The following is a 22,164-nucleotide window of genomic DNA, read 5'->3' on the forward strand; positions in this document are numbered from 1 at the left end:
CTTGTCTTGTATCGGAGGAGCATCCTCGAGAAAGTGACAGTCTTGAAAGATCTCGAATCCAGGGTATAGAATCCCTTTTGAAGTATCGTAGAAAGGTTCTAGAAAGTCGAAGTACAAGTCGGCCTCTCCTTCTTTTGTGAATTACCCATTGAGTGTACGCTGATGAGGAAGTATGATGATTTGATCATTGCCAGCTAGACGGGCTCTTAGCTTAGCCTTTTGCTGCTTGTTATCGAACTTAGTCAGCTTGTATCCTAGACCACAACAGTCAGTCTGTCCATGGGCTTTGAAAGGAGACTCAGTAGGCGGCGGTAAAGTAGTACCCAAGAAGCGCCCACGCTTGATCATCATGCGCCTTGCCATGGGATTCATTTTGGACTCGATGGCTCCAACTTCGGCACTGAATCCCCAAAGGTCTTCATCATTGTCATCATGTTCTATTAATATAAGAGCCTTGTCGGCTATCTTTGAAACACCCTAATAATTCCTTGCTTTTATAAAACCATTTTCCAACTTAAAATAAAGGAGTTACTAAAGTATTACCGCCACCGTGATAACAGTTAAGGCTAGTACCAGAATTACGCAGCGGAATTTATTGTCAACTAACTTTTCAAAACATAATTAATAAATATCGAGGCCTCCTACAAATTGGAACCATGGCGGCCCAAAAACCAAAGTATAAAAGTTTAATGAATTCAAACATAATTAAAGTATAAATAAATAGTTCAAAATACGAAAGCATGCAACTCTCTCAATCATCCCAAGCCACATGATTTCGATCTACCAACCTGCCCATCAATGCAATTGCAAATGATAGATCATCATAGGGTCATTAAGGCAAAGGCCATGACCAAAAACATAAAGCACGTAGTCAGCAAAAGCTGAGTACTTACAAGAATAGAGTGAAACAAAACTATAAACATGCATCACTCACTAAGTACTAATCAACATGCAAAAGCCATTTAATAATTAATAAACAAATGATGAATACAAGACTCGACTCTTGACTCGACTCTTGACTCACAATTTAATTAGAATAAGCTTCGAACGGGCCAAAGAAATATTCCATAAAGGAAAAAGGTGATGGGAGCCAACCATACATAATAAATAATAAAATCGGGCCATACCGAGTTTCGGGCCATACCGGCGGAATTCCTGCGAATAAGTTAAATGAAACAACGTCTTGTATCATTAGTAGGAGAACGAGCTTTCCGGTAAGACTCCCCCCATTGTTCATACTCAAGGTATATACGTTCCAAGAGTTTTGAAGCTTGTTTTGGTTGCACTTTAAGTTTAATAATATTTTATTAAAGGCGAACTCAAGACTCACAACATACACACATACAAAAATAAACAACAACCAAAACAATCTTATTTTAATGCTTTAGGACTTGTGATCAACCAAGCAAGACACATGTGAAATTACTACCATGTTCCTCCTCACAAAAGTGAGATTCCACATCATGCCCATTAACATGAGGGTTGTGCCCTTGCACGACATATCCTAATTCATTTCATATAATATTCCCAACTGAACCCTACATGTGTGGTGGCTTACGTGAGCTAACCCTTCACATGTGGTAAAATAAATAGGACAACGAGGTACGAATAATTGGCTCAAAGTATGCTAGACATCCCGTACAATAGCATAATAAAAAATAATCCATCCCTTGCATGTGAAACAAGCCTTACATGAATAAATATTGAACAACATGATTGACAATGAAATTCATACTGATAATAATCTCAACATGCTTGTTCAACAAATAAACCAATACATCCAACATCATATAATTCACATGATCGTTCACCAAAATAAACATGAATCCACATAATATAATTCACATCAACACAATCATGCAATTCTCTTGACAAATGGTGTGGTCGCCCTAGACTTGTACGTACCTTGAATACCTAAGCGTAGGGGCCACTTTGCAATACGAGCACTCACTTAGAAATCACCTCCTATTACCAAAATAATGAAACTTAAATTATTTCCATGTTCATTAAATTTCCAGCAACTTTATAAAATCTTAAACCTAATTTAAACTTTAGAATTCAATCGTTCTTCAATAAAATAATCGTCTCAATTTGCAAAACCAATCCCTAGTATGAAAACATACTTTTTCCGCCCTTAAAATCAATAAAAATCAAAACTTTAAGCCTTAATTTAAATCTGAAAATATAATTGATTATCATAATTAAAATCATCACCTAATTATGCTAATCAATTGACTCATTAGGTCTAAGTTAAAACCCTAACTTGAAAATCCCAATAAAACCAATTTAACATCATAAAAATCAATTCTTTATTAAATAAACGAATTTGAAAATTCATACTTTAATAATTAAAACAAGTCTAATTAATCACAACACGTAAATCCTGAAAGCACGGTGTTCATAACCGATTCCCAGCATTTTTAATCATTCAAAACAATAATATATCATAATTTAAAATACGGAATTTAAATAGAATAGGCAAGGAAGAAGAGAATTATACCAATGCGGCCTATAGTACGGAACAACCACAAATTAAAGTGATTGGGCGAAAAAGATAGAATAACGGACAAGAACAACACACACACACACAATCGTGTGTGCGCGTGTGCGGCCGAAGGGACGAAGGCAGGGGCACAGCGACACAGCGCAGCGCTGCGGAACACGAGGGCAAGGGGCGAGGGCGCTGTGCGCGCAGCAAGAGAGACGAGAGCAAGGGGTGTGTGTGTCCGAAGGCACACAGCAACAGCAGAGGCACATCAGCAGCGCAGGGCACAACGAGTGCTCGTTGCGGGCTGCGGGCAAGAGAGGAGTGGGCGAGTGTAATTGTGGGCGACGAGCGAGGTACACAGGCACGAGCACGCCGAGTGCTGTGCGGGTCGTGTGGGTGAGCCGGACAAAGAGAGGAGAGGGAGAGGAGTGTGGGGCAAGAAAGCAAAAGAGGGTTTTATGAAATTAAGGGGGATCATTTAATGAGGGGAGTCCTATTTATAGGCTCAATATTTCTAATGGGCTAGGCTTAGGAAATTAGAATTGGGCTTAGGGAATTAAATGATTGGGCTAGCTTAGGACTTGAATTAAATTCTTTTGATTGGGCTCGTTTAATAAAACGAATAGGACTTTTCATTTAAAACCCAAACCTTTTAAAATTACTAGCGACTCATTAAATTTCCCGACTCGAAAATTAAATTCGTTTCGTACTTAATTAAAATAATAAATATTCTAATAAATTAAAATACATTTAATAATATTTAAATGCGAAATAAATTCCAAAAATCGTAAAATGCTTTATAAATATAATTAAATATATTTATAAATATTATAAAAATACGAGGTATTACAGTCTACCCTCCTTAAAAGAAGTTTCGTCCCGAAACTTGGGTTCGAAAATCAATGTTCAAACTCAAAACTTGAGACTTTATGAGACTTTAATGCGTTCACTTGCAAAAAAAATTAAGTTGTTGTACTCTTTACATGATTAAACAGGACAATAATAAGTGCAAATTCAATAGAAAGCACTAAATTGAGCATAAAATAGGGGAAAACAAGGTAAAAAGCGCGAAATTCTACCGCACTCTACCCCCCTTAAAAGACACGAGTTACGACCCCGTAACTCAACTAACCTCGGGAAAAAGCTCGGGATATTTCTTTCTCATTTCGTCCTCCGCTTCCCAAGTTGCTTCCTCAGATTCTTGATTAGACCACAACACTTTGACAATTTTCACATCTTTAGTACGTGTACTACGCACTTTACTATCAAGGATTTTGACAGGTCTTTCCTCAAAAGTTAAACTTTGGTCTAATTCTATGGTCTCCGGTTGCAACACATGCGACTTATCGGGGATATATTTCCTAAATGAGATATGTGGAACACATTATGCACTCTATGCAAGTCCATAGGCGAGGCTAGTCTATAAGCTACCTTTCCAATTCTTTCTAAGATTTCATATGGGCCTATGTACTTAGGGCTTAACTTCTCTTTCTTTCCAAATCTCATGACACCTTTCATTGGTGACACTTTGAGAAACACCTTATCACCTATGTTGAACTCTTCATCCCTACGTTTCAAATCTGCATAACTCTTTTGGCGATCCTGCGCCGCTTGAATCTTTGATCGGATGGTTCGGATTTGGTTCATGGTGTCCTCTATCATTTGAGGTCCCAACACTACGGTTTCACTAATGTCGTTCCAACAAAGGGGACTTCTACACTTTTGCCATACAGGGCCTCAAATGGTGCCATCCCAATACTAGCATGATAGCTATTGTTATATGAAAACTCAATCAAATCCAGGCTATCTTCCCAACTTCCTTGGAAATCAATGACGCATGCCCGAAGCATGTCCTCAAGGGTTTGGATGGTTCTCTCAGTTTGTCCATCTGTGGCTGGGTGGAAGGCTGTACTCATTTTCAATGTCGTACCAAAGCTCTTCTTCACACTCTTCCAGAAATTCGAAAGAAACCTTGAATCCCTATCCGATACGATATCCTTAGGAACTCCATGTAACCTCACAACATTCTTAATGTAAGCTTTAGCAAGTTGTTCCATTTTCCAGGTTTCCTTCATTTGTATAAACACTGCCGACTTGGTCAACCTATCTACCACAACCCAAATTGTATCATTTCCGGTTTTCGACTTAGGTAAACAAGTGACGAAGTCCATAGAAATACAGTCCCACTTCCAACTTGGAATCTCTAAAGGTTGGACCTTCCCTTGAGGTCTTCTGTGCTCTATTTTAACCTTCTGACAAGTCAGGCATCTAGCCTCAAACTTAGCCACTTCGTTCTTCATTCTGGGCCACCAATAGATCTTTTTCAAGTCCTTATACAATTTGTCACCACCCGGGTGCACAGAATATGGCGTATTATGCCCTTCTTTCATTAATTTCTCCTTCAAATCTCCACACTTTTGAGGCACGCACCACCTGCTTTTGTACCTGAAACTTCCATCATCATGGATTCGGAAATCTAACTCCTTACCTTGGGAAATCTTTTCCTTGATTCGCTCCAACTTTACATCACCGGCTTGATTCTCCCTAATCTCATCAAATATTGACGGCTGGATGGTTAAGGCATTCATCATTCCCTCAAGGATTTCACCACTCACTATTTCAAGGTTCAAACGTTGCATATACTTAAACAGCTCGTTAGCAACTACTAACGCATTCACACTATGACTTGACTTCCTACTCAAGGCATCTGCAACTACATCGGCTTTTCCTTCATGGTATTGAATATCCAAATCATAGTCCTTGATTAACTCCAACCACCTTCGTTGGCGCATATTCAGATCCTTCTGTGTGAAGATGAACTTTAAAACTGTTATGATCCGTAAATATCCTAGACTTCACACCATACAGATAGTGTCTCCATATCTTCAATGCAAACACTATAGCGGCTAGCTCTAAATCATGGGTAGGGTAATTGGATTCATATGGCTTCAACTGCCTCGACGCATACGCAATAACCTTCCCGTTCTGCATCAACACACACCCTAAACCATCCTTAGAGGCATCACTATACACATCATAGGTACCACTCTCATCTGGCAAGGTTAACACTGGCGCGGTTGTCAATCGCGTCTTCAAGGCTTGGAACGCCTCTTCACACTGGTCATTCCATTCAAACTTTGCTTCCTTCTTCAACAAGGTTGTCATTGGCTTGGCTATCCTAGAAAAGTCTTCCACAAAGCGCCTATAGTAGCCAGCTAATCCCAGAAAACTTCGAATGTCAGTCACACTCTTGGGTGTAGGCCATTCACTAACAGCTTTGATCTTAGCAGGGTCAACTGTCACTCCTTCCTTAGACACAAAATGTCCCAAAAATGCAACTCTTTCCAACCAAAACTCACACTTTGAGAACTTGGCATACAATTGGTTATCTCTCAGGGTACTCAACACAGATCTCAAGTGTTCAGCGTGATCCTCTTCACTCTTCGAATACACCAGGATGTCATCTATGAAAACCACTACAAACTTGTCCAAATAGGCATGGAATACACGGTTCATTAAGTCCATAAATATTGCAGGTGCATTGGTTAACCAAAAAGGCATAACAGTGAACTCATAATGTCCGTATCTACTCCTGAATGCGGTCTTTGGTATGTCGTGATCAGCGATTATCAATTGATGATAACCCGAACGCAGCTCCTTTCAGTTGGTCAAATAGGTATTCTATCCTAGGTAAAGGATACTTATTCTTGATCGTGACCTTATTGAGCTCCCTGTAGTCTAAACAGAGCCTCATACTTCCATCCTTTTTCTTCACAAACAACACTGGTGCTCCCCAAGGCGATGCACTTGGCCTAATGTAACCTTTCTCTAACAGATCCTCCAATTGTCCTTTCACCTCATTCATTTCTGCTGGAGCCATTTGATATGGTGCTTTTGAAATAGGCGCGGTTCCAGGCACTAAGTCTATGGTAAAGTCAATAGGTCGATCGATTAGGAGGCATCCCCGGGATCTCTTCCCGAAACACATCGAGGAATTCATTAACTACTGCAATATCCTCAGGCTGATCTTTGATCACACACTACTACAAAAGTAGCCTAAGAAACCATACTTAATAGGCCAAAGAGACCAAAAAATGTATGGTTTATATCTTAATGGTCTCTTAGCATAAGAAACCATATTTTTGGTAAGGTTAGTTAGGTTTAACAAAGAGACCATACATGCAAAAAATGTGGTTTATTTTGTTTGTTTTTATCTACAAATTAAGAAGGCAAAGAAACCAAGTTTCTTTTAAATAAGGTTACTTTGATTAAAGGAAACATATCGTACTTGTAAGAAATATGGTCTCTTTGAAACGTATTTTTGTCAATACTTTTTTTAACATTTGGTAAGGTAGTTACGGAGTACTAATTACTCTTCAAACTTTCTACAAATACAATGGGTTATTTAAGTAACGCCCATGTCGTGACCCACGCCCACCACCCATAAACAATTTAAATGATTGGCATTTCAGTTATTTAAATTGATCAAATATAATATATATATAAAGAAAGTAATCTAATGGTAGACAATAAGACAAAATTGAATATGATAAAATTTACTCCATTAGACATAAAGATCCAATATTACACTGGTTAATCAATCAACTACAACCACATTTATAGCAGTCCAAATCCAAATTACTAAATTATAAAATTACATTTTCCAAAATCCTTGAAATCCTTGATAATGGAATAATTTTCATCTTCTGGAGTTTACGTCTCTTGCTGCATTTCGGCCAATTCTAAACCTTTCCATCCATAATCATCAATTTCTAGTTAGACTCACACTCAATCCTTCAATTTATAATAACATCACTTTAATTTCATATTTTTGATATACCATTGTATTGTGTACTTAAATCTTCCAAATAGATAAACATCAAATTAATTTCCTTCGCTTTTAAATATTGATCAAAAGAAATTCAAGATTCATCAAAAGAGCATTGTAATTAAAATTACATATCATTCGTTATAATCAGGGAATTATAAACTGAAAAATAGCACATGAAATTACTTGACTATTACAAGAAATAAATCAATTAAAATTGTAAAAATAAATCGAAAGAGAAAAACTAAACATAAAATTTCAAATTAGATGTTGACAAAATTATATCAATTCACTCGTAATCAACAATTCATAACACAAAATACAACAAAGTAACAAACATATCAAATTTTTTTAACAAAGATAAAATGAATTTGTTTTTGCAAGATACTCGACTCACCGTTGCCGTAGTCGTTGATCCAAGCATGAACAATTATCTTATAATGCTATTACTCATAAATGAGTATATGTTTTTTTATGGAAATTATTGTATGGTTTATATATAGATGGTGTTTTTCTTTTGAACTGAAATTAAGAGAGTGGGATAATAGATAAATAAGAGGAATCATGTAAAGAATGATGAGATGAAAGATAAGGGGAGTTTAAGAAAGGGGAAATAGAAGTGGCGGAGGAGGCTTTTAACAGTAATAGAATACTAGGTTTATAAGAAGTAGTGGGTGGGATGGGAGTTAAATGAAATATATTGGACTTTAAAGAAAAAAAACCACTTTATTTACCCCATATTGTTTCTTTACCCGAAAAATATAACAAACCAATTTTAACAAAAATATGGTTTCTTTGCTTCATTTCAAATTAATAGATATCTAAGAAACCATATTTTTAAAGCAATTGGTATCTTATTCATTTTCTAAGAAACCATATTTGTATATTACGTGGTTTCTTTACCTAAGAAACCTATTTATTGACTTAAATGGTTACTTATTAATGGTTTCTTATCCTATTTTTGTAGTAGTGACATGCTCTAGGTTTCTCACATTGCATAAGAAGGCTGGGTTCCCTTTACCGACTAGCTTCACGAGTTTCATTGCCGTGATAATCCTATGTTATTAGGCTTACCAAAACGACGATATGACACTACTTTGCCTAGACTAGACCTCAAGTGAACCTAATGCTTCTCACAATCTATTTTGGCTTTGAACATGGCCAACCAGTCCATTCCTAGAATTACATCTAGCTATCCTAACTCAAACTCGATTAGGTTAGATAAGAACACGGTCTTGGCTATGGTCAAAGGCACATCTCTATGGATTTTGGTACACTTCACTTTGCTACCAGTAGGTATGACTATAGGTACTTCAATTGTTTCAGGCTCTTTCAACCCTAATTTCCCCAAAGCATCTACTGATATAAAAGAATGTCGCACCAGAAACAAATAGAACTTTAACTAAAACGGAATTAATAGAAAAAGTAACCGCTATGACGTCAGAGGAAGTTTCCGCTTCTTGCCTAGATATTACATTCAGCTTCCCTTGGGCAACTCCTTTGTTATAGCCACCTCTATTGGTGTTTCCATTGTTGTTTCGGTTCCCATTCTGCTGTTGGTTTCCTCCAGGCTTTCCATGGTTCTGGTGATTGCCATTCTTGTTACCATTGTTACCACCTTGGCAATTCCTTTGGTTTCCACCTCCATTTCCCCCATTTCGGTTCTGATTATTCCGATTATTGTTCTGGTGGTTACCTTGGTTAGGCTTTCCATTCTTAGAATAGCATTCGCATTACGATGAAACCTTTTCACCAGTTGCAATGCTAAAGTCTATTCGGATAATGTTAGCAATCGCTGCATATTACGATTACGAAATATGGCAGATGGATGTCAAAACCTCTTTCTTAAACGGCGTTTTAACATAAACATTGTTTGTGACACAGCCTGAGGGTTTTGAGGATCCAAAGAATGCTAAAAAGGTATGCAAGCTTAAGAAATCAATCTATGGATTGAAGCAAGCATCAAGGAGCTGGGATATACGTTTTGATGAAGCAGTCAGTGACTTTGGTTTCATCAAGAACGTAGACGAATCTTGTGTATACAAGAAGGTCAGTGGGAGCAAAATTGCTTTTCTAGTATTATATGTCGACGACATATTACTTATCGGAAATGACATTCCTATGTTGAACTTAGTCAAGATTTGGCTTGGGAAATGTTTTTCGATGAAGGATCTAGGAGAAGCACAGTACAGACTGGGCATCATGATTTACAGAGATAGATCTAAAAGGATGATTGGTCTCAGTCAAAACACTTATATCAATAAGGTGCTTGAAAGGTTCAATATGGAAGACTCCAAGCGAGGCTACCTACCCATGTCTCATAGAATGACTCTAAGCAAGACTCAGTGCCCAAAAATACTAGATGAGCGTAGACGAATGAGTGGGATTCCATATGCATCATTAATTGGTTCAATAATTTATGCTATGATATGTACACGCCTGGATGTTGCATACGCACTCAGTGCTACGAGCAGATACCAGTCAGACCCATGAGAGGCACATTGGACTGCTGCCAAGAATATTCTGAAGTACCTGAAAAGGCACAAAGATGATTTCCTGGTCTATGGTGGAGATGATGAATTAATTGTTAAAGGCTATACGGACGCAAGTTTCCAAACCGACAAAGATTATTACAGATCACAGTCTGGGTTTGTCTTCTGCCTCAACGGAGGTGCAGTAAGCTGGAAAAGTGCTAAACAAAGCACCATTGCGGATTCTACAACTGAAGCGGAGTACATGGCTGCACATGAAGCAGCAAAGGAAGCTATTTGGCTAAGGAAGTTCATAGGTGAACTTGGTGTAGTCCCGTCCATTAAAGGACCAATAGCTCTGTATTGTGATAATAATGGAGCTATTGCACAGGCAAAGGAGCCTAGACACCACCAGAGAGTCAAGCATGTACTTCGTAGATTTCACCTTCTACGAGAGTTCGTTGAAAGAAAAGAAGTCGAGATAAGAAAGATTGGAACTGATGACAACATCTCGGATCCATTAACTAAACCTCTACCGCAGGCGAAGCACAACTCAAACACTGCAGCTATGGGAATCAAGCATGTTGGAGAATGGCTTTGATGTCCTTATTTAATGTTTTAAAGTTTTAGAGTTTAATACTTGGTAAAACGTTATTGGTTAACCATTCACATTAATGAAAAGAATTCATTTTTCCATTTAATTTGTGGTTTATTAAATGATGAGTGCCTTCAAGATAGACTGTCAGGACCAGTCCTGTGACTAAGAAATGTCTATCAAGTGAACTTGAATGTCAAAAGATGGTCCCTGGTCGGAGTTTTCTATAAAGATGGACGCATAGAAAACGTTAGACTACTAGAATGCAAGATGACTAATAGTTCTGTTTCTTGAACTATGTGGACATGGCAATGTCGCAATCATTTGCATAGATACTTACTTTGAGAAGACTGGTATCGGACAAACCTATGAAAATTTACTATAAGAGTTGAAAATCTGTCTTAAGTAAATTTCATTACATTATTAAACACTAATCCTCAATACCTGAGTGATTTGAGATTACTTGTTTGAGAACTGGTTGCTTTGACGTTGTCAACCGTCGCACCGTAAAAAGAGCCTATAAAGGCAACCCTCGGGTAATCACCTAACAAACGAAGTCTAATATCAAGATCACAAGATTGGGATTGTCCTCCCATAAATCGGGATGAGATGGTGAAAGTGGTACAAGGCCACTCGGAGAGCTGGAAACCGTAAAATGCATGGCCGTGCTCAGATGAATCATAGGCTATGATTATCTGTTTATTTGATCAGTTGAACTCTGAAACCGAGAAACACCTCTGGACATAATAAGGATGACAACTCTTACCTTATGTTCAAGAGCAAGCATCGAGCGATAAAGGAATTAGAAAATGCACACTTGTCCCTAAGGACAAGTGGGAGACTGAAGGAAATAATGCCCTTGGTCCAAGTATGCATTTAATGCTAAGTCTAATAAATGCGGTTCACTATTAATTATACAAGTTAATAATTCAGTGAGATCAATTGAACTGTATGCCTAGCTAGAGGTCGTTTCAGTTCAAGTGGAATTAATAATATTAATCTACAACTTACTCTTGACTGAACCCGTAGGGTCACACAAATAGTACGTGAACGGATCAAGTATTTAATGGAATTAAATACTCCATTTATGAATATTCGGAATCGACGGATCTCAGTTCTAGTGGGAGCTGAAATCGTCAAAAGGCAAATTATGGATACTCCGGAAACGATGATATTGCCGGAAACGGAAATATGGATCGTATCGAAAATATAAATATTATCCAAGTCGTAGATGTTGCCGGAAATGGAAACATGGTACGTATCGGAAAATATTATAGGAAATGGAAATATTGCCGGAATCGGAAATATTGCCGGAAACGGAAATATTGTCAAAATCGGAAATATTATAGGAATCGAAAAATAATTCCGGAATCGGAAATATTAAATATTTGTTTGAAACGGAAATTAATTCCGGAATCGGAAATATTAAATATTGTTCGAATCGGAAATGAATTCCGGAATCGGAAAATTAATCGGAAGCGCGTCGTACGAAATCAGCATCGGACGAGCTTGCTAGACGAAGGCCCAGCACGAAGTCAGGCCCACGCCTAGCAAGCCCAGTGCGCAAGGCACGAGCAATGCATCAAGCCAAAGGCACGCAAGGCCCAACGCAAGGCCAGGCCCAGCGCGACCTTGGGCTGTGAGCAAGGCTGCGAGCAACGCGGGTTGTGAGCAACGCGGAATGCGAGGCTGCGTGTGGGCTGCAAGCCTGCTGCGGGCTTCTCGCGCGCGCGGGCATGGCCTGCTCGCTTGTGGGCCGTGCTCGTGTGCATGTTGGAGTTTGTGCATGAATCGAATCCTTAAGCGATTAGGATTAGATTAAAAGATTAATTTCTTAGGTTACTAGTTTCAAGTAAACTCTAATTCTAATAGACTTAGAATACTTGAATCCTAGTAGACTTCTAAGTCCATTATTCCTACTTTATAAATATGTGATGGCCTTCACAAATTTATGACAATATAATTTCAATTATTCACCTAGTTTTAAGGATTAAAACTAAGTCTAATATTTGCCTAAAATATTCGAACATATTCATAGAACCTTAGGTGCAATTCTAGTTAATTAAATCTAAGGCGGATCCGAACGTGCTGTGGACTATCTACGAAGGGACGACATTTGGAGTCCTAGACTTGTTCTTGTTCGGTTCGGGCGCAGCTAGGGAGGGCACGCTACAAAGTGTATGTGTCCTAAATTATGCTAATTGTTATGTGGCAATTAATTTGGATTCCTGGCTTTATGGTTTTTCCGCATGATTTATATTCAATTATATGTATCATAACCTAACATAACGGAGCTATTGCACAGGCAAAGGAGCCTAGACACCACCAAAGGGTCAAGCATGTACTTCGTAGATTTCACCTTCTACGAGAGTTCGTTCAAAGAAAAGAAGTCGAGATAAGCAAGATTGGAACTGACGACAACATCTTAAATCCATTAACTAAACCTCTGCCGCAAGCGAAGCACAACTCGCACACTGTAGCTATGGGAATCAAGCATGTTGGAGAATGGCTTTGATGTCCTTAATTAATGTTTTAAAGTTTTAGAGTTTAATACTTTGTAAAACGTTATTGGTTAACCATTCATATAAATGTATAGAATTCATTTTCCATTTAATTTGTGGTTTATTATATGATGAATCCATTCAATTTGACGATATATTCAAGATAGACTGTCAGGACCAGTCCTGTGACTAAGAAATGTCTATCAAGTGAACTTGAATGTCAAAAGTTGAAAAAGGTCCCTGGTCGGAGTTTTCCATAAAGATGGACGCATAGAAAATGTTAGACGACTAGAATGAAAGATGACTAGTAGTTCTGTTTCTTGAACTATACGGACATGGGAATGTCGCAATCATTTGCATAGATACTTACTTTGGGAAGACTAGTATCGGACAAGACCTATGAAACTTTGCTGTAAGAGATGAAAATCTGTCATAAGTAAATTTCATTAAAATTATTAGACACTAAATCCTCAATACCTGAGTGATTTGAGATTACTTGTTTGAGAACTGGTTGCTTTGACGTTGACCAACCATCGCACCGTAAAAGGAGGCAATAAAGGCAACGCTCGGGTAATCACCTATCAAACGAAGTCTAATCTCAAGATCACAAAATCGGGATGAGATGTTGAAAGTTGTACAAGGCCACTCGGAGAGTTAGAAACTGTAAAATGCATGGTCGTGCTCAAATGAATCATAGGCTATGATTTTCTGTTTATTTGATCAGTTGAACTCTGAAATCGAGAAATACCTCTAGACATAATAAGGATGACTACTCTTACCTTATGTTCATGAGAAAACATCAAGCGACAAAGGAATTAGGCAATGCACACTTGTCCGTAAGGACAAGTGGGAGACTGGAGGAAATAATTCCCTTGGTCCAAGTATGCATTCAATGCTAAGTCTAATAAATGCGGTTCAGTATTAATTATGCAAGTTAATAATTCAGTGAGATCAAGTGAGCTGAATGCCTAGCTAGAGGTCGCTTCAATTCGAGTGGAATTAATAATATTAATCCACAGCTTACTCTTGACTGAACCCGTAGGGTCACACAAATAATACGTGAACGGATCAAGTATTTAAGTGGATTAAATACTCCATTTATGAATATTCGGAATTGACGGATCTCGGTTCAAGTGGGAGCTGAAATCGTCAAAAGGCAAAATATGAATACTCCGGAAACGATGATATTGCCAGAAACGGAAATATGGATCGTAACGGAAATATAAACATTATCCAAGTCGTAGATATTGCCGGAAACGGAAACATGGTACGTATCGGAAAATATTATTGGAAATCGAAATATTGTCGGAATCGGAAATATTGCCGGAAACGAAAATATTGCCGGAATCGGAAATATTATCGGAATCAGAAATATTAAATATTTGTTCGAAACAAAAATAAATTCCAGAATCGGAAATATTAAATATTGTTCGAATCGGAAATGAATTCCGGAATCGGAAAACGAATCGGAAGCGCGACGTACGAAATAAATAGCGGACGAGCTTGCTAGACGCAAGGCCCAGCGTGAATCCAGTCCCGCCCCTAGCGAAGCCCGCGCAGCAAGCAAGCAGCAGCAGCGAGCCCAGCCGAGCACGGAGCAAGGCCAGGCCCAGCCGAGCAAAGCAAGGCATGCCAGCAGCATACTGCTGGGCCGAGCCGCGCACAGCGCGCCCCTCGTGGGCTGCGTGTGTGTGTGTGTGTTCGTGCAACGCTACAAATCCTTAGTCGCTTAGGATTATCTGATTAATTGTTTTCCTAATTCCACAAGAGTTAGTTGTTTGATTAAACACTAAAATCCAATGGATTAATTTAGCTAGAATTCTAATCGAATTAGTAAATTGAATCCTAGTGGAAATCTAAGTCCGATATTTCCTCCCTATAAATAGGTGATATATAATCACAATTTATACATAACAATCACAAGTATTCATATAGTTTAAGTTTAAACTAACTTAATAATTTTCCAATATAATTAAGTTTTCGAGTAACATAAAACCTTAGATAATATTCTAGTTAATCGAATCAAAGGCGGATCCGAACGTGTTGTGGACTATCTACGGAGGGACGACATTTGGAGTCCTAAACTTTTTCTTGTTCGGTTCGGGAGCAGCTAGGGAAGGCACGCGTCACATGTATGTACCCTGAATTATGCTAATTGACTATGTGGCCATTAATTTGGATTCCTGGCTTTATGGTTTTTCCGCATGAAATATATGTTTTATATTTGTCATAACCTAACACAGACATCCCCTCCATCCTTAACTCGATGAACTCTTGGGCTTTCTGCTTTTTCAGATATGGTGGATAAAACTTGTTTCTAAAGGCAACTTTGAATGATTCCCATCCAAATCCAGGTGTAGCTCTTAAAGCATTCTCACACCTTTGCCACCACAAATCAGCTTCTCCCCTAAGGTAATACACAGCACTATTAACCCTAAGGTTTTTTGGGCAATTCACAACTAGGATAAGCTTATCGAACTCTCTTAGCCAGTTCTCAAGTACAGTTGAGTCTACTTCCCCTTGATACAAAGGAGGCTTACTCTGGGCCACCTTCTTAAACATTTCACCAACTAGATCAAGTCCCTGATCATTTCTATTCTGTGCTAAGTTCTGCACTACTTCAGCTAGTTGCCTAACCACCTCGGCAATCCCTTGGGCAGTCATGTCCCTTTTCCTGAATAAAACAAAATACTAACTTTAACAACCGGGTTTGAACACTGCCTTGCTAAAGCATTGCACTAACAAGTCACACTATTAGCACAAGCATGCACCAAAATTTCGGACCCTTGAGGCAAGATTGGCGCCTACTATTGGGCGAATTCTCGCTTTAATCTGCGTCACAACGTTTAAGTGGTGAAGAATTGAACCACCTTGCAAGTACGATTTCATTGAAGAAATACATGAAATTCTTTTGCGATAATAGCTCAAAGAAAACGTAAAACTTAGAATTAGAGGTAAAAGAAAAAACTCTAAACTTTTATTACTTCAATGAGAAAATAATACATCCTAAAATAAGCACTAACAATTACATTAGAAAAGTCTTTAAATACTAGAGTCATCTCGACGATCAATTCTCTCTTTGTAGTGCTCTGGGTAAAGTCTTGGTCATTAGGATCGTCAAAGTCATCCAAGTCTTCCTCCGGATCAGATTCATATTCCATATCCTCATTATTCTGTTTTAACTCACTGTTCACTTCATCATTAGTCTCAGGCTCAACTTCAGTGTCGCTAGAGATCTCAATAGTAGGTTCAAGAATGATAGGATTAAAGTTTTCAATCTCAACAACATCATCATCACTATCCTCATCCATCTGGGTTTCCGTATCACTACTAAACTCTGTGTTGTGGATACTTTCAACCATCTTTCCATAATCAAAACAGTCTTCCGCCATCTCTAGAATAGTGGTCATAATCTCCATGTCATACCTCCACCTACCATCTGGAGTACCATAATTGTAGTGATTAGGAAGGCCACTGTCCGTATGTATATCATGAAATCGTTGCTTCAGACCTATGTGTGGGTTCCTATGGGGCAAACAATGAATAACCATTTCGGCCATAACATCCTTTTTCCTTAGTTCAGGCAGAATCTGTAGCAAAATAGTTGCAAGCAAACTCAATCTTCTGCACGTAGATGTGTGGGGTCTCACAAGCTAGCTTCTCTAGGTGTCCTAGGTTTGCGTACTTTGAAAGCAACATCTTTATCCTGAAAGTTCACAACTAAAAAGTCTTACTAAAGTGTTCCAAAACAAAGTAAGTTCGTGGAGCCATACAATCTCAATGCACACATACATGCTTAATCATGAATCGTGATGCAATTAATCACATAAAGCAACATAAAAATGATTAAACTTAAGGCATAAGCATACAATTAATACTTAACACTTAGCATTTAGTCACATGCATACTCATATTATGCATACTTAATCTAAATATACCATTTCTAATCTACCCTTCCTCACATAGAAATAGGAATAATTTTTGAAATTAGTTAAATAAATAACTTCAAATATACGCGAAATTATTAAAATTAAAATCGAAAATTAAAAGTAATTAATCGAATAATTTAATTAATTAATTCGATTATTTTCCGAAAATAAATAAATAATTAAATAAATAAATAATTCGGAATTTTTTTTTTTTTTTGTTTTTTTTTTTTTTGAAAAATTCAGAAAAATCCGAATACTAAATTTTTGTTTTTTTTTTTTTTTGAAATTTAATTCGACTTTGCTCGAATTTAAAAATTCGAAAAAATATTGAAATAAAATCGATACGTTTTCAAATAACTTAAAATAATTGGTATTTGACTTTTCGAAATATTGAGTACTCAAAATGACATTTTGACTATAGGAAAACAATTTTCCAAAACCCTAAAGTTCTGCAAATCGTAGTTTAAGGATTTACCACATTGCACTATTAGTTAATGCAAAGATTCACTTAAACTAAAGCTCTGCAAATACCACTTTGTAACACCCTAATAATTCCTTGATTTTTATAAAACATTTTCCAACTTACAACAAAGGAATTACCAAGATATTAACGCCACCGTGATAACGGCTAAGGCTATTTACCAGAATTACGCATCGGAAATAACTGACTTTCAAAATGTATTAAATAGTTAATGATCATTAAAACAACTTGGAACCATCAAGGCCCAAACCAAAGTAATAAATCGTTTTAAAAATAGTAATAGTAGTCATGACTATAAATCAAAAATAGAGTTTATAAATGCGAAAGAAGAAGTAGTCTCTCAACTCATCTTCTGAAGTATCCTAACTTATCCTTAGATTTAGGCAAAGCCAATAACAGTAACGGTATTCGATGTTAATTCTACAATCACATAAATCATCATAACTAGCATTTGATGTTTTGATCAGATCAGTTGTTGATCTACTACTGCTGATCTGATCATTAGCAGATCAACAGCAGCAGATCTGTAGCTGATCAGATCAGAGATTGCTCAGATCAGCTGCTGATTAGCTGCTGATCTGATCAGCTACTGATCTGTTGCTGCTGATCTGCTGCTGATCAGATCAGAAGCTGATCAGATCTGCTGCTAATTTACACTGTGAGTACTGGCAAAAAGTGAAAAAGCTTACAGTGCATCAGGTGCCACTCCTGAACTGCCTGTAGGCTTTTGACCTGGTTCACAACAGAGCCTCACATCTTTTATCATGTTGCATGTCCTCTCAACCGAACGCCCTTGACACAAACTGCAATTTCAAATATTACCAACCAACTTTACAATGATTGTAAGCAACAATTTCTTAAAGGAGAGCAAATGGAACCAACATTAGCACAAAACTGAAAGCACGTAGTAGGTTCCCTTTCTAAAGTAAAGTGTACTATCACAATTTTGAACCTAGTTAAAGTAATAATGTGTAGGTATCTAAAAAATGCCCCATCAAAGATCCCATATTTATTATGTTTGTGTGTGTTTTTCTTTTCGTTTTTCCGAGTGTTAGGGGTAAGAAAAGGGTGATAAATCCATCTTGTGCAAGAAAAAACAATCTGGGGTTGTATTTTTGGATATATTTTTTTTCGTAATTTCATGACTAAAATGGGTGGAATTTCTTGCAAAGGAATATCCTTTTAAGATTGGATGGTTTCCCAATCTCTGAGATTGGTTATCATGACTTGAGTTCATAAGGGGTATTGAACTTGTTCTCTTTTTATATGTTTGCAGCAACAACTATGGATCTCCACCGTCATTAACAACTCCAAGAAACCCGAACTCACCATTCCCTGCAAGTTACGGGCCTGATAGCCCACCTCTTGGAAACACTCTTCCGGCAGGTACACCTGCTCTGCGACCCCACATCAGTTTCATCATCCTGGTAGTTTTCTACTTCACAGGAAAATTAATTCTGGGTACATGAGTTTCATGATTTGATTTCAGAAGGTTAACAAGAATCCTAGCTAGTGGCAAAGTAAGTTATGCTCTTGTACAGATCTGTTAGACCTACGAGAAGAGAACGGAATATGGTAGTGACTAGTGAGTCAGAGTTTTACATGAGCTTAGGAGTGTACTTAAAAAGTTAGCAATCAGAAATCCAAGCCACAACATTAGTTGCCAACATTATTCCCTTTGATAATGAGTGCAATTTTTAGGGAAGAGAGTTGTAATATGAGGTGATCTAGATTAGGTTTAGCTAGATTCGTATGAGGCAAGTTAATGATGTATAAAAGAAGCCAGTGATTTATAGATTCATGAGACTGTATTAGAAGTTAAAAAAAGTTTTCTTGTGCTGTTATTCTGTTAACTGTTATATACTTCTATCAAAATGATATAAAGTAGTTGCTTCAGAATCCTTTTGAAGTAGATTATACTTAAATTTCTGGCTTTTGCAGAATTGCAGTTGTATTTGTTCTGGTAATTAAATTAACACATTTCTGATTAAAGCAGCCTTCGATAATGTTACTGCATTTACTAACTTAGAGATTATATCAGAGTGGTATTTGGCTCTGCAAATCGAACCAAGAGATATGCAGCAAATAATTCACGTTGCGATTTCAGGGATGGTAGATAGGTGAACTAGTAAGAAATGACAGGAACCACTCTTAATTTCAATATTATAACATCAAAACTGTCAACTTATGAAGTAATTAGACAAATGAAAATGGCCCCATCTTAATAATTAAGAAACATTTTTTAAAACCTTCGGTTACCACATGCTAGTCAGGTAGAAAACATGATGTTTTTTTCTGATACCAACCTTTTGTTGACTTATTCATGAAGTTTCTTTGTTCTGTTCCTGCATATATCAGCAACAATCCAGCAGAGACTGATTCTGAAATAACAACAGAATATTTGAGGCAATAATAGAAATAGATGTTCTAATATTGATTGATTACCCTCTAGTTATATGTAACTAATCCTAAATTATACGTTCATCTGATCACATGTTCCAGCTCCAGAATATTCTACTTATAGAGACATCAAAGCGATGTACTCTGCCGGTGTACCAACTGTAAAATGAGGGTGAAAAAAGAGGCCTTTTCGGGTATTTTTTACAGACACTACCTCTCTAGTTCTTCCTAATATCCTAAGCCACTGCACTTTATTTTTTAGTAAATTTGTAAACTTCTGCTTATATGTAAATTCAGAACCGCCACACAACATGAATCTAATACAAGCAGGTCACCAATAATATACAATTCAGAAACTAAGACTGCCATTCTTTTACAATCTTAAGTGCAATCCTACTTCGCTACTTCCTTTAGAGTGTAAACCGGGTAAGAGTGGGTAATAAAACAAATGAACCAGTCATGGGGAAAAGTTGCACACTGAATTAGTTACTACCAATGACAACACATGAAATTACCATGCGCAGACACGCCATCCGACTAAAATCCAAGATATTTGCTACAGCATTTCTCATAAAACACTCCACAACAGGTTCTTAATAAAAGTACTGTCATTTTATGCTGGACAGTAAAAACAGAAGTTGTTTCTGAAACAAGGTATTTACATACATTTCGTTAAGGAACAATGTATATCATATTCATAAACCTCTATGAGGTACGTGTCCCACGCTGCCACAGTCATTTTCATCTAAGCAGTAAACTTCTGGCCACACTCACTTTTGAGTTTTGACCAAGATAAATGAACATCTACCAGGAGTAATGACATCCACATATCACTCCAACCACCAAGAGAATCTAGTAAATAAGAGATTCAAATCAAAAGCTCAAACCGAGACGTAATCCAATCCCGAAAAACATCTCAAACATAAGCTATCTTCAATCCATCAATACTACTAATCCGAGTTCATACGAGTCAAAACCTTCAAAATTCTACTTAGATACAGTTCTTAGCAACGTCATCATGATTTCATCATCCAATTTCGTGATCAATACTAATTCAATAACAACTTCCTTTGGCCGAAATCCCAACATTTTCAATCATTTTCATATCAATCATTGAAAAAAATACAAAATCATTAAAACAGAAAATCACCCACCTGTCATTCCAGTGGCGAGCAGCCCTAGGAATTTCGTGATTTTGAAAAGATGCGAAACACTAGTTTGATCCAAAAGCTTGTCCTGTATGTAAATCCACAAATTAACAGTTGGAATTGAAATTGAAATTTTCTTAATTTGCGACTACAGTACTGCTGCAATCCAACTTAATTACTTATCAATTATCATACGATCTTATAACAAGGGAATACTAAAAGTTCAAATATACATTAAAATAAAATAAAAGAGTAACTTGACCTTAGCTCTTCCTCAGAGTCTAAATCAATACTCCGTATCATCTTCATCAGAGTCACTGCTGCTACTTTCTTCTTAGGCTTCTTCTTCTTCACCGCCTTCTGCTGAGCTATCACATCCTCATTCTTTAATATCTACTGCTTCTTCGCGCTCATAGCCTTCTCAATTGAATCTTCTGCGCCTCTCTTTCCTAAAAACAACAAAAGAATCAACCAATTTAGCATATATCAACAAAAAGTCGAAAAAAAAACGAAATTTATATAATTTCAGCAGAATCAAAGTACTCATCGAATTTTTCTAGATTGAACGACTACAACTGGAGCCGCAGTGACCTGTAACATCAAAACAAACAAACAAAAAATACAAGTCTTTTAAACACCTGCAAACAACTCATACTACTACAGCCTTTCAAACACCTGCAAACAACTCAACAAGCTCAACACAAAGCAAAATTCACAAACACTTGATCAACAGGAAATATAAAAATGACACCCAAAATACAAAATCAAATCGAAGAATTTCAGCAATCAATCAAATAAGTGCTGAATTTTCTAAAGCCCCAATTAACACCAGACATAAATCAAACACACCCACATCAAATTAACAAAATAAAGTCATTGCAAATTGACCCAAAAACAACAAATTGAGCAAAGCCCAGGAAATTGAAGAGGAGAACCTCGTCGCCCGTGAAGATGACGCTGAGGAGGACGCAGCTAGACTCGGGCTGCTGCTGCGACGAACGACCGGCAAAGATTGACTGCGAAGAACGGCCGACGAAGAGTGACTGAGAAGCCGGTGTTGATGCTGGCCGGTGGTGATGTTGGCCGGTGATGAATTCTGGAGGAGAATTACGTGAAGCGGTACGTGTATGTTAGGGCAGAGTGAAAAATGCTGGCCGGAGTTAAAAATGCTGGCCGGAGTGTAATGCGAGAGAGAAAAGAATGAAGGGGAGCAAAATGTTAGGGAAAAAGCTGCGCTTCACGTTTAGGAGGGAAAATATTTCAGAATTGTTTTTTATTTTTATTTTTTTTATTTCTTAAAGGTTGCACTTGTTTGATAAGGGC

At 37.4% G+C, this 22,164-nt stretch overlaps 1 protein-coding gene across 9 annotated transcripts; it reads right to left on the minus strand.

Moving 5' to 3' along the window:
- Window positions 1–577: 577 nt before the first annotated feature.
- On the minus strand, window positions 578–22,080 carry LOC110797122 (uncharacterized). 9 transcript variants are annotated; one of them, XR_008933080.1, is made up of 7 exons: window positions 21,777–22,080; window positions 21,385–21,432; window positions 20,848–21,290; window positions 19,600–19,674; window positions 17,983–18,096; window positions 7,714–16,589; window positions 7,030–7,236 (listed from the first exon to the last, which is right to left on the minus strand). XR_008933080.1 is itself a non-coding variant. In XM_056843850.1 (4 exons), exon 4 carries the CDS (start codon window positions 16,441–16,443, stop codon window positions 15,853–15,855), a length of 591 nt encoding a protein of 196 aa, XP_056699828.1. In that variant the 5' UTR covers window positions 16,444–16,589; window positions 17,983–18,096; window positions 20,848–20,929; window positions 21,104–21,768; the 3' UTR covers window positions 15,839–15,852. The 9 variants fall into 9 exon arrangements, 2 of the variants coding, with proteins under 2 accessions (XP_056699828.1, XP_056699827.1); XR_008933078.1 differs by lacking the exon at window positions 21,385–21,432; XR_008933076.1 differs by having other exon boundaries at window positions 20,848–21,432.
- Window positions 22,081–22,164: the final 84 nt, after the last annotated feature.

The sequence above is a fragment of the Spinacia oleracea genome, chromosome 4 (genome assembly GCF_020520425.1).
Source record: "Spinacia oleracea cultivar Varoflay chromosome 4, BTI_SOV_V1, whole genome shotgun sequence".
Taxonomy (NCBI): Eukaryota; Viridiplantae; Streptophyta; class Magnoliopsida; order Caryophyllales; family Amaranthaceae; genus Spinacia; species Spinacia oleracea.

Coding starts and splice junctions, on each gene's coding strand:
- LOC110797122 (XM_056843850.1), bottom strand. CDS start 16,443: ATGGCCGAAATGGTTATTCATTGTTTGCCCCATAGGAACCCACACATA.